The sequence below is a fragment of the Aegilops tauschii genome, chromosome 4 (genome assembly GCF_002575655.3).
Source record: "Aegilops tauschii subsp. strangulata cultivar AL8/78 chromosome 4, Aet v6.0, whole genome shotgun sequence".
In the NCBI taxonomy this organism is placed as follows: Eukaryota; Viridiplantae; Streptophyta; class Magnoliopsida; order Poales; family Poaceae; genus Aegilops; species Aegilops tauschii.
Genome location: NC_053038.3, coordinates 516255469 through 516269832, shown reverse-complemented (window position 1 = coordinate 516269832; position 14364 = coordinate 516255469). Strand labels below are relative to the sequence as shown.

The following is a 14364-nucleotide window of genomic DNA, read 5'->3' as shown; positions in this document are numbered from 1 at the left end:
TTCCCGCCGCCCGCCGCCTCGCTCGGCGCCGCCTCCTCTCCCCGTCTACGCGCCCGTCCCCGACCACCGCCGCCGTCCTCGTCTCCTCCCGCACCTCCTCCGGCCGCCGCCGTCTCCCTCCGTCTCCGGCAGCCGCGCCAGCCCCGCCTCGGAGTGCGTGCCGGATCTGGATCCAGTGAGGTTGACCCCGAAAATCCCCCAAGTCCCGTATATTTCACATTATGTGCTCTTGTTCATTGCATCACATCTCATCGCATACTGCTCCATTTTGCGTGCATGATATATCGAAATGTTCGTCTCAAGATGCTCTTCATTTTGTTCCATTGTGCCATGTTCGTTTGAGTCCATATTGATGCCCAAATCTCTGTCGCAAGAGTGCTATATGATGTTTACTGCTGTTACTTATCAGAACTTCGTGTTTTGTTATTTTTGTTGCATTTGATGTGTGCATCTTATGGGCATGAGCTCTACAGGTGTTTTGATCTATGCCATGCCATATTTACAGAGGTATATGCGATGTATTTTTTTGATCTATGTGGTGACTAGCACAAGCATGTAAACTAGGCTTCGTGATGTTTCTGTTTTCAGGGACTTAGAATTTTGCTAAGTCTGTGACTGCTGTTATTTTGTTTCCATGTATCCATGTGTCTACAGAGAGATCCATGCTTCTTTTGGGCATGTTCAGGAAGGATGTTTTGTATATATAGTTGTGCTCTATCCATCCATGCCCCTGCTTGCAATTATAGAGTGACATAGGATGTCTTAATCTTGCTCTACTTTTGCTATAAAATGTTTCTGGCAAATTGTTAACATGATATTCAATTTTCCAAGGTTGTTGTAGTTGATCCATACATTCTATGAACTTTGCTTTTGCCGTGGTTAGCTTCATAAACATGCCATCTTCCTATAGGTATGCTTGTTTTGTCATGCATTGCTTTGTGATGAGTGAATCAAGCTCACAAAGATGCCCTCATAATTTCTGTTAATGCCATGCTCTATTTTCTGCTAAGTCTGAAACCTGTTAACGAAACTTGCTATGTTTACATGGGTGCCATCATATCTTCAGTGCCTTTTTGGCTCATGGTCAGTAAGGGACTTTTGTTCTATGCATTTAGTAGATTCATGCCATGCCTTGTTTTGCTATGTTAAGTTCCTGTAGCATGTTGATTGCTTGCTCTGAACATTGCTACCTGATGCTGTTTCAGCCATGTCCAGTAATTTCACCAAGTCGGTGAACCTGATATCTTTTGCACTTTTGCCATGCTTGTTTCAACCTGTTATGGTGCGATCTAGCCATAGCTCAGTGTTCATCTTTTGTCAAGCATCTCCTGTAGATCACTACCATATGTTTTGTTACTATGTTGGAGTGCTTTAGCATAGTTACTTGTTGCATTCTAAGTGCTATCATGCTGTTGATCGCAGAATCGTGTCATTCTTGTTTTGCTTGCCATTTGCAAACCGTGCATCCGTTTCCGGTGATCTTTATATCAATTTCGACCGAAATCATCTCATCTTTCCAGTGGCATACTTGGTTTGCCAAGTTACTGCCTTGTTCATCCTTTTTCTTCCGGAGCACGCATACGCATCACATATCATATCTCGCATATCATGCATGTATTGCATCATGTTGCTTGCGCATTTCCCGTGATTGATTATGGTTCCATTGCTTGTGTTCTTGCTGTGGGTAGAGCCGGGAGACGAGTTCGTGAACGAGGAACCTGTTGAGTACGCTTACGAGGATCAAGCTTTCGACAACTCTGAGAACCTTGCAGGCAAGATGACCATACCCTCGAAATCACTTCTATCTTTGCTTTGTTAGTTGTTCGTTCTATTGCCATGCTGTGCTACCTACCACTTGCTATATCATGCCTCCCATATTGCCATGTCAAGCCTCTAACCATCCTTTTCCTAGCAAACCGTTGTTTGGCTAAGTTACCGCTTTTGCTCAGCCCTTCTTATAGCGTTGCTAGTTGCAGGTGAAGTTGAAGTTGGTTCCATGTTGGAACATGGATATTTTGGAATATCACAATATCTCTTATTTAATTAATGCATCTATATATTTGGTAAAGGGTGGAAGGCTCGGCCTTATGCCTAGTGTTTTGTTCCACTCTTGCCGTCCTAGTTTCCGTCATACCGGTATTATGTTCCTTGAGTTTGCGTTCCTTACGCGGTTGGGTGATTTATGGGACCCCCTTGACAGTTCGCCTTGAATAAAACTCCTCCAGCAAGGCCCAACCTTGGTTTTACCATTTGCCACCTAAGCCTTTTTCCCTTGGGTTTTCGCGAGCCCGAGGGTCATCTTTATTTAAACCCCCGGACCAGTGCTCCTTCGAGTGCTGGCCCAAACTGGGCGATGTCCGGCGCCCCCTGGGCAACCAGGGTCTATGCCAACCCGACGTCTTGCCCATCCGGTGTGCCTTGAGAACGAGATATGTGCATCTCCTATCGAGATTTGTCGGCACATTCGGGTGGCTTTGCTAGTCTTGTTTTACCATTGTTGAAATGTCTTATAAACCGGGATTCCGAGACTGATCGGGTCTTCCCGGGAGAAGGTTTATCCTTCGTTGACCGTGAGAGCTTATGATGGGCTAAGTTGGGACACCCCTGCAGGGTATTATCTTTCGAAAGCCGTGCCCGCGGTTATGAGGCAGATGGGAATTTGTTAATGTCCGGTTGTAGAGAACTTGTCACTTGACTTAATTAAAATACATCTACCGTGTCTGTAGCCGTGATGGTCTCTTCTCGGCGGAGCCCGGGAAGTGAACACGGTTTGAGTTATGCATGAACGTAAGTAGTTTCAGGATCACTTCTTGATCATTTCTAGCTTCGCGACCGTTGCGTTGCTTCTCTTCTCGCTCTCTTTTGCGTATGTTAGCCACCATATATGCTTAGTGCCTGCTGCAGCTCCACCTCATTACACCATCCTTTCCTATAAGCTTAAATAGTTTTGATCTCGTGGGTGTGATATTGCTGAGTCCTCGTGACTCACAGATTCTACCAAAACAGTTGCAGGTGCCGACGATGCCAGTGCAGGTGACGCAACCGAGCTCAAGTGGGAGTTCGACGAGGAACGTGGTCGTTACTATTTTTCTTTTCCTGATGATCAGTAGTGGAGCCCAGTTGGGACGATCGGGGATCTAGCATTTGGGGTTATCTCATTTTCATTTGGATGTGACCGTACTCGGTCTATGTGTGGACTTTGGATGATGTATGAATTAATTTATGTATTGTGTGAAGTGGCGATTGTAAGCCAACTCTCGTTATCCCATTCTTGTTCATTACATGGGATTGTGTGAAGATGACCCTTCTTGCGACAAAACCACAATGCGGTTATGCCTCTAAGTCGTGCCTCGACACGTGGGAGATATAGCCGCATCGTGGGCGTTACAATTGATCTATGCCAACTCAACAAACATCATCGAAGACACCTGTAGAGCATCTTCATAATCACCCAGTTACGTTGTGACATTAAGTGTTCCTCTGGTATTCGGGAGTTGCATAATCTCATAGTCATAGGAACATGTATAAGTCATGAAGAAAGCAGTAGCAATGAAACTGTAACGATCATAATGCTAAGCTAACAAATGGGTCTTGTCCATCACATCGTTCTCCTAATGATGTGATCCCGTTCATCAAATGACAACACATGTCTGTGGCTAGGAAACTTAACCATCTTTGATTAACGAGCTAGTCAAGTAGAGGCATACTAGGGACATTCTGTTTGTCTATGTATTCACACATGTACTAAGTTTCCGGCTAATACAATTCTAGCATGAATAATAAACATTTATCATGATCTAAGGGAATATAAATAACAACTTTATTATTGCCTCTAGGGCATATTTCCTTCACTTGGCCCTTCAGGAAGTTGTCAACGAGGTTAGTAGGCAACGTCATAAGGGCGTTTTCCTTAAGCTCGATTTTCAGAAGGCGTATGATCGCCTTGATTGGTCCTTCTTGCGCTTGGTGTTTGAGAAGAGGGGGTTTGATAACTGGTGGTTCGTCTGAATCATGCAACTAGTCTGTGTACCAGGAGCACGTCCATTAATATTAATGGTGAGGTCATCTCCTTCCATTCCTTGAGGGGGGTGAGGCAAGGGGATCCTATTTCCCCTCTGAGGGAGTCCTGGACTCAGGGGTCCTCGGGCGTCCGGCCTGTTCGCCATGGGCCGGACTGGTGGGCTGTGAAGATATGAAGACCGAAGACTCTACTCGTGTCCGGATGGGACTCTCCTTGGCGTGGAAGGCAAGCTTGGCTACCAAACGTGAAGATTCCTTTCTCTGTAACCGACCTGATGTAACCCTAGATCCTTCCGGTGTCTATATAAACCGGAGGGCTTAGTCCGGATCGGCAATACTCATAAGCATAGTCATACATGCTAGACTTCTAGGGTTTAGCCATTACGATCTCGTGGTAGATCAACTCTTGTAATACTCATATTCATCAAGATCAATCAAGCAGGAAGTAGGGTATTACCTCCATAGAGAGAGACCAAACCTGGGTAAACATTGTGTCCCCCGTCTCCTGTTACCATCGATCCTAAACGCACAGTTCGGGACCCCCTACCCGAGATCCGCCGGTTTTGACACCGACACCCTCTCCTCTTCAACTTTGCGATGGACGCCCTTGCAACCATACTGGATAAGGCTAGGATGGCCGGCCACCTCACGGGTGTGGCGGGTCACCTAATCCCTGGGGTGGGGCCACTCATCTTCAGTATGCGGATGATACCATGATTATGGTAGAGGCTTGGACCTGGACATCGTCAACCTTAACTTCCTCCTCCTCTGCTTCGAAGCCATGTCTGAGCCGAAAATAAATTTTGACAAGAGCACGGGGGTCGTGTTCGGCTATTATGAAGCCGAGAGCAGTGGATCGTGGACAACCTGAATTGCAGGTTGGCAGCCTTCCCTATAGAATATTTGGGGATGCCATTGTCTGATTCAAGGTTTCCTTTGAGCAGATTTGACCTTCTCACGGGGAGGGCCGCCGCACAGGCCGATCCGTTGTATTGGTGGTTTACTTCCAACGAAAGTAAGACGGTCCTGATTGACTCTATTCTCTCTAGCATCCCCATGTATATGATGGGGTTGTATATTTTACCGAAGGGAGTGCATAGCTCGTTCGATAAGGACATCTCACGTTTATTCTGGCAAGCGATGAATGGCCGACAGAAATATCACATGGTGAAGTGGGACGACATCTGCTTGCCAAAGGACCTAGAAGGGTTGGAATCCTTGCCTCCCGTTGTATGAATGTGTCTCACATGCTTCTGTGGGTCTGGCAGATCATCCGAGGGGAGGGGGACTTTGATAGCAAATTCTTCAGGCAAAGTACCTTCAGGGCTTGCCGCTTCTTGCGTGCGCATGCTCAGAGGGTTCCCAATTTTGGAAGTCCATCTAGAAGATCAAACATGATATTTGCCTGGGCTATCCTTTTTTATCGGCAATGGCGAGGGTGCCATGTTTTGGCAACTGGGTTGATGGAGCCTCGTTATGCACGGGGTTTCCAAACCTAGTTGTCGTTTATGTGGATCCGTTGCTCTTGGTCTCCGCAGTGGTTGAAGATGGCCACTGTAACATCTTGTTCCATCGTTCTTTTGGGCCAGTGGAGGTGTTGGAGTGGGCTAATTTGCGAGCGGCCCTCCAACCTATGCTCTCGGACTATTCAAACACCATCTCTTGGAGCCTCTCTTCCTAGGGAGATTTATCCATTGCCTCGGCCCTCCAACCTGTGCTCCCGGCCTATGGAAGGTGCCCCTACCCTTGAAGATCAAAAATTTTGTGTGGTGATTGTTGAGGGATCGCCTTCCATCGGGGACAGAGGTGCTCAATAGGAATGGCTCAGGTAATGGGTTATGTCCCCTTTGTGGTCTACCAGAGAGAGGGACCCACATCCTCTTCTCTTGCATGGTGTCTCGCGCACTTTGGAGTTTCGTCCAAGAGGCACTATGGCCTGATTGAGAGGCTCCGGACTTAGCCGGAATATTCCTTCAGGCTAGAGCTATCCAGACCAGTAGGAAGAGATGCCTCTTCTGGCTAGTGTTTGCGCCGTTAGCTTGGACACTTTGGATGACGCGTAATAAGATGATGATCGAGCGGGTCTTCCTTCAGCGGGCCTCCGACTCAATCTTCAAATTATTGTGTTCTTGCAGCACTGGCACCAGCTGGCTAGGCAGCGGGACCGCCACCGGCTGGGGCAGATGTTGGATGCGCTACAAGTCACCACTCGGCGTCTCTCTTCGCTGCAGACCCCCTGATGTTGTGGCCACTTGGTAGTATTTTTTCTATCTTTCTCTAATGCTTTATTTGGGCGTGCTTGTGTTGATGCCCTAGCAGACTATTTTATCTCGATGACCCGCGACTTGTTGTGTGGACAAGTTGATTGCTTTATTAATAAAGCGGGGCGGAAGCCTATTTTAAGAACTTTTAATAGTGGGGAAGTCGTATACACTTTCTGAAACGGAGGCAGAAAACTTTGCCTCGATAAAAGCAAATATAATAAGGTACAATCAGCAGACTGTAAGAATTAAGCTATTATATTTCCGCTGAGTTGGATAAGAGAAAGGAAGATAGAGAAGGGAAACGGGTTGTAGATTGACAGCCGGCTGAAACACGGAATCCAAGAAACATTATGAGAGTGTAAGGTGGGCCATGCATTAATAAAGTAATACTACTTAGCAACTACCCTCTTTGTCCCATAATATAAGAGCATTTTTGACACTAGTGTAAAAAAACATTCTTATATTACAGAACAAAGAGAGTAGTTACTATACATGTTGGCTATTAGGTTGACTATACCTGATGTGGCAACTTTATATAGCCAGTTATTAGCTCGCAATACCCTTTTGGAGGCCAAGCTCCATGGGGGCCGATTTTTGAAAAACTCAAAATTCATATATTTACATTTCAAAAAATTCAGAAAAAATACAGATATACATGGAGGCATAATGCACACGTGTGTAACTTTTCAGGACGAAACACACTGAAACGAGGGCCGTGCAAAAAAAACAAATCTAGAGCTTTTTAACACATGATACTATTTATTCTCTCTGGCCACGAATTTGTTTTTTTGTACATTATCACATTTCAAGGTATTTCATCCTGAATTTTTACACACATACACATAACATCCTTGTTTACTTGCACATTTTCTAAGATCTTTTCAAAACTGAAATTTTTGAATTTTTCAAAAAATCTGAGGCCGAGAGCCAAAACGCCTCACTCGTTGTTGGCTATACTATTAACCATAACCATGCTCTGAGAGAGACTACTCTGGCAACAAGTGGCCTCAAGATGCTTTGCACCTCGGTCTCGGTCTTTATCTTTCCTATGACAACGGTGTGCAAGTAGAATATATAGAAATAATGAGGAGCGAGCTGAACTGGCATTTAGCTGGCGAACATACTCTATCGTGGCTCCATGTTACATGTTACATGTTACAATAAAGTCAGACGTTTCATCAGTTAGCTATGTGACAGACAGAGTCTACGGCATTATTCAAAACCCTATGGCAACTACAATAAAGTAGCTCGAACGTTGGCGTGCTAGTGGAGTCCTAAAATAAATCCTCAGTTGCCAGCTACCCGTATATGATACTAGACAGAGTCTCCGGCATTATTCAGCACTACGACAGAGCATCCGATACCCTTGACATCGTCGTGGAACTTAGGAAACAGACTCCCGCTCTGCTTTACAAATAAATCACAAATCAAAATACATGACCGACCGATATAATAGTAAGGGAGTTCTCCTACAAAGCAAATCCCATGAAACCACAACAACTAAAAAGAAAATTCCCAGGATATCAGACAACAAAAATCATACTGAAAAGGGCAAAGGGTGAAAAGCAAAAATGACTATGTTGTCGAAAGATAGTACAGGAGGGTCCGAAGAATCGGTATGACTCATGCTAAGGACACCTAGCCTCCACGACAACAGTTTTAGAAAGGAAGACGGCGTGAAGCGTCGCCCCTATGGAGTCCGAGGCGGACAAGGGTTCTCACTAAAAACCCTGACACGGAGAGGGCAACCACAACAACGTCCTCAACAGAAGAGCGGCACCCACAGGCGACGCCGTCAACGGCAAAGCGTGAAGCTTTTACTCAGCTCACCCGTACCACCACGAGACTCCTAGAACATCTGCGACAAGTGCAGAGCTTTGGGTCGTCGTGCAACTTTGATGATGCAGCTTTGGCGTCCTAATCCACCTACCATCCCACCGGCGGACATGTTACTCTTGCATGCATGTGGCTTTCAAGTTTTGACCAGATCCCGATTAGCAACAATGTCAACCTCCATATATACAAATGGTTTCGAAACCGCAGTGGCTCCGCACCAACCTCCATCTCTATAAGTTTCCTCTGATCCCATTAATCCATCCATCCACCCCGCAGCAGCAACACACACAGCCACACCACACACAAGTACACGAAGATGGACGTCAACCTCCTGGAGAAGGCCCTCCTGGGCCTCTTCGCGGCGGCGATGCTCGCCATCGCCGTCGCGAAGCTGACAGGCAAGCGCTTCCGGCTCCCCCCCGGCCCCTCCAGCGCACCGATCGTGGGCAACTGGCTCCAGGTGGGTGACGACCTCAACCACCGCAACCTCATGGGCATGGCTAAGCGTTTCGGTGAGGTGTTCCTGCTCCGGATGGGTGTCCGCAACCTGGTTGTCGTCTCCAGTCCCGAGCTCGCCAAGGAGGTCCTCCACACCCAGGGCGTCGAGTTCGGCTCCCGCACCCGTAATGTCGTCTTCGACATCTTCACCGGCAAAGGCCAGGTAATAAATCAGTTCGTTGAATTTGCAGTTCTTGCATATACATACTAGTTCTTGATAGATACTAATGGTTGGTTTCAAATGATTTTAATTTTAATTTTCACTAATTTCTGTACGCATTGAAATAATTATCTTTAGGTCCAAATATTCCGCAATTTCAGTAGTACACACGAATTAAGAAAAATAAAATACAATCAAGTTCAAATAGAAATCCGATCCTTGTTGTTGCCGTCTAGCCCTAGCTCTCGCCTATCTCTCGCTCTGTCTCGCTCTGTGATGCGAACCGAGGTAGAAGAAGAAAGGAAGAAGAAGACTCAGGTGGATAGTGGACTTTGCCGGCGTACGAACGCCGCGGCCGCAACGACAGCCGTTTCCCTCAAGCTCGAACTTGAGCACCAAACCACGCCATTACAACGAGCACCGTGCGGGGTCTTATACCCAGAGCCAGCGCCCGGGCACGTACCCACGCTCCCTCTCCCTCGCGCCCGCGATCCGCTAGCCTCGCGCGTAACCACGATGCGCTCCAACGCACGCAGTTCACGGCGGGTCTCCAACGGAACGCACGCGAGCACCCCGCACACTACGCCAACGGCTTGGCCCTGGTCCTACGCACTGGGTCACGCACACACGCGCACACCCGTGCAACTCACGCGCACACACACATGACCCAGACCTGCCCCATACACCGGTCGGACACAGGTCAGACCATGGCCAGACCATGAACAAGTCGGACCATGGCCAGACACACACGCACGGCCACATCACATGGGCATGGGTTGCTGCTAACATTCACGCCCCAAGCCATGACCTTGCATATGTCACGCTCGTCGTCGACGACGCGCCATGGCCGCTCCTATGGCCTCCTCGACGCTTGACGTTGCACTCCGCCATGATCAGCATGCCCTCAGCTCCCCGGCCGGCGCACCCGTCGCGCTCGGACGCGAACGACGCGGCCGTCTCCAGTGCGGCGATGCGGTCACCTCCTCGGCGATCGACCCCGTGCTCCACACGCCCCCAGCTCGCGACCTTGATCATGCACCAAAGCGATCAACGCGGCCGATCCAGCGTGCACAGGAGCTCGGTCTTCTCCTCACCAAGCCACGCCCTGCACACCCCGGCTCGCGCACACGATCACGCACTGACGTGATCGACGCGGCCGCCCTGCGCTCCGCTGGACGTGTTCTCCTCCGGTGATCCGCACGCCCGTACGCGCGCCCGCGGTCCCGACGCGTCCAGTGCGCACCCATAACACGCACCGGCCGCGCCCGGCTCGCCGCCGCGGCTTATTGCCCTGCACCGCTGCACCCTCAACCGCAGCACTGCAGCTCCACGGTCGTCGCGCCGTGCTGCCGTGGCCTCTGCGCCACCACGCAGGTCCTCCGTGACCTCCTCGTCTCCGCGACTGCCGTGCTAGTCTTGAGCACGACATCACACCGCACGGCCGCGGACTCGCCGTGCGTCAAGGTCGCCACGCGCTCCCCGCACGCCATGGCCTCCATGTCCGCTGTGGTCGCCGCGCGCGCCACGGCCACCCCTCGAACCTTGTGGCTCTGTATACCAATTGTTGTTGCCGTCTAGCCCTAGCTCTCGCCTACCTCTCGCTCTGTCTCGCTCTGTGATGCGAACCGAGGTAGAAGAAGAAAGGAAGAAGAAGACTCAGGTGGATAGTGGAATTTGCCGGCGCACGAACGCCGCGGCCGCAACGACAGCCGTTTCCCTCAAGCTCGAACTTGAGCACCAAACCACGCCATTACAACGAGCACCGTGCGGGGTCTTATACCCAGAGCCAGCGCCCGGGCACATACCCACGCTCCCTCTCCCTCGCGCCCGCGATCCGCTAGCCTCGCGCGTAACCACGATGCGCTCCAACGCACGCAGTTCACGGTGGGTCTCCAACGGAACGCACGCGAGCACCCCACACACTACGCCAACGGCTTGGCCATGGTCCTACGCATTTGGTCACGCACACACGCGCACCCCGTGCAACTCACGCACACACACACGACCCAGACCTGCCCCATACACCGGTCGGACACAGGTCAGACCATGGCCAGACCATGAACAAGTCGGACCATGGCCAGAAACACACGCACGGCCACATCACATGGGCATGGCTTGCTGCTAACAATCCTTTGGTCGAAATAAAAACGAAAATCACTGAATTTCAATGCAATTCGATAATTTCAACAATGACTGGAATATTTCTGAAACTGAAATTCAATACCATATTACTAACACAAAAATGATTGCACGTGTGTAGGACATGGTGTTCACCGTATATGGCGACCACTGGCGCAAGATGCGCCGGATCATGACGGTGCCCTTCTTCACCAACAAGGTAGTGGCGCAGAACCGTGTGGGGTGGGAGGAGGAGGCCCGGCTGGTAGTGGAGGACCTCAAGGCTGACCCAGCATCGGCGACGGGGGTGGTGATCCGCCGCAGGCTGCAGCTCATGATGTACAATGACATGTTCCGCATCATGTTCGACCGCCGGTTTGAGAGCCTCGCCGACCCGCTTTTCAACAAGCTGAGGGCGCTGAACGCCGAGCGCAGCATTCTCTCCCAGAGCTTCGACTACAACTACGGCGACTTCATCCCCATCCTCCGCCCCTTCCTCCGCGGCTACCTCAACCGCTGCACCAACCTCAAGGCCAAGAGGATGAAAGTCTTCGAGGAAGACTTCGTCCAAGAGCGCAAGTAAGCTTACTTAATTGCCTGTTACATTTATAACTTGATCGATTGTTTGTCAATCGATGTTTGCCAGGACATGTTGATGTTAATCGATGCTGCATTCATTAAGCAAGCAAGTACCAAGTGGGACATGTTAATTCCGTTTGCATGAGCGTCGATTTCTTTAGGAGTACTCATCCTGCATCGGTTGCCTGGATACATTGGACATTGGTGTTGGCGGTAGTTGACCAGCTGCAGTGCATCAGTGACCACGTGAGAGTAGCTAGGGTTCATTTTCACGAGGTGATAATACAATACATACACCGACAGTGGAAGTACCTATATAGGTTTTCTTTTTGCGAGATAAGTACTGTACATATATAGGTTGATGGAAGTACACCAACAGATCACCAGCGCTGCCGTGACCATGTGAGAGTAGCTAGGATTCGGTATCACCAGGTGACAATACAATACACACACCGACAGTGGAAGTACACATATAGGTTGATGAAAGTACACCAACAGATCACCAGTTTTTTTTTTTTTCCTTTCATTCAATTAAAATTGGATCGGGTTTCACTATCAGATATAACGGAGGTCACCAGTTATGCAACAGGGAGATTAATAAGCATCTACTGCGCTATCTCACAATTGCAGGAAGGCGTTGGAGAAGAACGGTGAGATCAGATGCGCCATGGACCACATCCTCGAGGCCGAAAGGAAGGGCGAGATCAACCACGACAACGTCCTGTACATCGTTGAGAACATCAACGTCGCAGGTAAAACTCATCAGCAATTAAATATAATTAACATGTATACATCTTTCTGTCCAACCTAGTTTTGACTTTTGAGAGAAGAAAATGCTCTACCTAACATTTATTAACAAAAACATGTAGACCATTTCTTTGTGTACAGAAAGTAGCACCCGCGATTGCAATTTGTATCTTAAGACAATACGACATCTTCCACGTAATCCACGTTGACGGAAAAATTCATCAATTAAATGTGTATTCATCTTTCTGTCCAACCTAGTTTTGACTTTTGAGAAGAAGAAAATGCTCTACCTAACATTTTATTAAGAAGAATGAAGACCATTTCTTTGTTAATAAAAACTAGCACGCACGATTGCAATTGTTATCTCAAGACAATAAAACGAGAGATGGTGATGAGCAGCTGGCGAAGAGCCACACTATTATTCCTTGAACACGCGGAGAGCCTAAATAGTTGAAGCTGCAACAATTTTGGTGTAATTCATGATGATTTATTGATACTGATTTGGTATGGCACGTAGACATTAATATATTTCTCAATAAACTCGGTTAAACCTAGAGAAGTTTGACTTTAGAAAAAAACATTTTCGATGGAGAGATTACTAATTAGTAATTTAGCACAAATGTTAACAAGGGAATGACCTTGAATTAACTCTTTTTCATACATGCAGCCATTGAGACGACCCTGTGGTCGATCGAGTGGGGAGTTGCGGAGCTGGTGAACCACCCGGACATCCAGTCAAAGCTCCGCCAGGAGATCCTCGCCGTGCTAGGCCCCGATGCAGCGGTGACAGAGCCAGACCTAGAGCGTCTCCCCTACCTGCAAGCCGTCGTCAAGGAGACTCTCCGCCTCCGCATGGCCATCCCGCTACTTGTGCCACACATGAACCTCAAGGATGCCAAGCTCGCCGGCTATGATATCCCCGCCGAGTCCAAGATCCTCGTCAACGCATGGTTCCTCGCCAACGACCCCAAGCGGTGGGTGCGCGCCGACGAGTTCCGTCCGGAGCGGTTCCTCGAGGAGGAGAGGGCCGTCGAGGCCAACGGTAACGACTTCCGGTTCGTGCCATTCGGTGTCGGCCGGAGGAGCTGCCCGGGGATCATCCTCGCGCTGCCCATCATCGGCATCACACTCGGCCGCCTGGTGCAGAACTTCCAGCTGCTGCCGCCGCTGGGGCAGGACAAGATCGATACCACGGAGAAGCCCGGACAGTTCAGCAACCAGATCCGCAACCATGCCACCGTCGTCTGCAAGCCGCTCAAGGCTTAGAAGAATTTTCGATCCGATGAGCTAGACGGCGGATCCGCTGGAATGCGTGCACGTGTTTGTATAAGAATTTTCCAGTTTTTGTAATAAGTTTGACCTTTCTTGGTGAGTTTGGTTATTTTTTTCTTCATGTGAGGCGTCGGGTTGTTGGTTTGGAAACTTGGTAATGTTGATGTAAAACTTTTTGGCTCCAAATTCACATTATTAATTACTCAGTCTGTAAACGTCAGCACAGTCAGTTGGCATTAAACTAGTCTGAGCCAATCAAGTCGTCGGTGTTCATTTTTGGTAGGAAAACGTTTGGAGACGGCGCGCCGGCGCAAACTCCAGCTGGTCACACCCCACGCGCTATGTAGTTGTGGGCCCCAAGCGCACCGTTGGAACATCCGAGGCTTCGGCCACGCTGGGAGGCGGACCCAGCTTAAGGACTACATGCGCAATGAGGCCATTGACGCGGTAGGCATCCAGGAAACCATTAAGGCCGATTTTCATCACCACGAGCTGCTGGCGATCGACCCTCTGGAACGTTTTACGTGGCATTGGTCCCCGGCCCGCGGGCACTCGGGTGGCATGCTTCTAGGCCTAAACGTTTCTTGCTTCGAGGTGCTGTCCTGGGAGACAGGCACCTATTTTCTTTCTGCCCACGTTAGGTATAGGGCGTCGTTACGGGATTGGGTGGTGCTCGTAGTCTACGGCCCTGCTGACCACTTGCCCTCGCTCGAGTTTTTGGATGAGCTTCAGGCAAGGGTGGGACACGCGGCTGCCCTCAATCTCCCTCTCGTGATGGGGGTGACTTTAACTTGATCCGCTCGGGAGCGGAAAAGAACAACGCAAACATAAACTGGAACAGAGTTTCCATATTGAACAACGCGATGCAGC

The 14364-nt window shown here is 49.2% G+C and overlaps 1 protein-coding gene across 1 annotated transcript; it reads left to right on the top strand.

Moving 5' to 3' along the window:
* Positions 1–8363: 8363 nt before the first annotated feature.
* On the top strand, positions 8364–13718 carry LOC109762639 (trans-cinnamate 4-monooxygenase). Its single transcript, XM_020321512.4, has 4 exons — positions 8364–8781; positions 11039–11475; positions 12106–12227; positions 12890–13718. The coding sequence occupies exons 1-4, from the start codon at positions 8437–8439 to the stop codon at positions 13486–13488; spliced, it is 1503 nt and encodes a 500-aa protein (XP_020177101.1). The 5' UTR covers positions 8364–8436; the 3' UTR covers positions 13489–13718.
* Positions 13719–14364: the final 646 nt, after the last annotated feature.

Coding starts and splice junctions, on each gene's coding strand:
- LOC109762639 (XM_020321512.4), top strand. CDS start 8,437: ATGGACGTCAACCTCCTGGAGAAGGCCCTCCTGGGCCTCTTCGCGGCG. Junction 8,782..11,038: donor TCTTCACCGGCAAAGGCCAG/GTAATAAATCAG, acceptor GCACGTGTGTAG/GACATGGTGTTCACCGTATA. Junction 11,476..12,105: donor GACTTCGTCCAAGAGCGCAA/GTAAGCTTACTT, acceptor TCACAATTGCAG/GAAGGCGTTGGAGAAGAACG.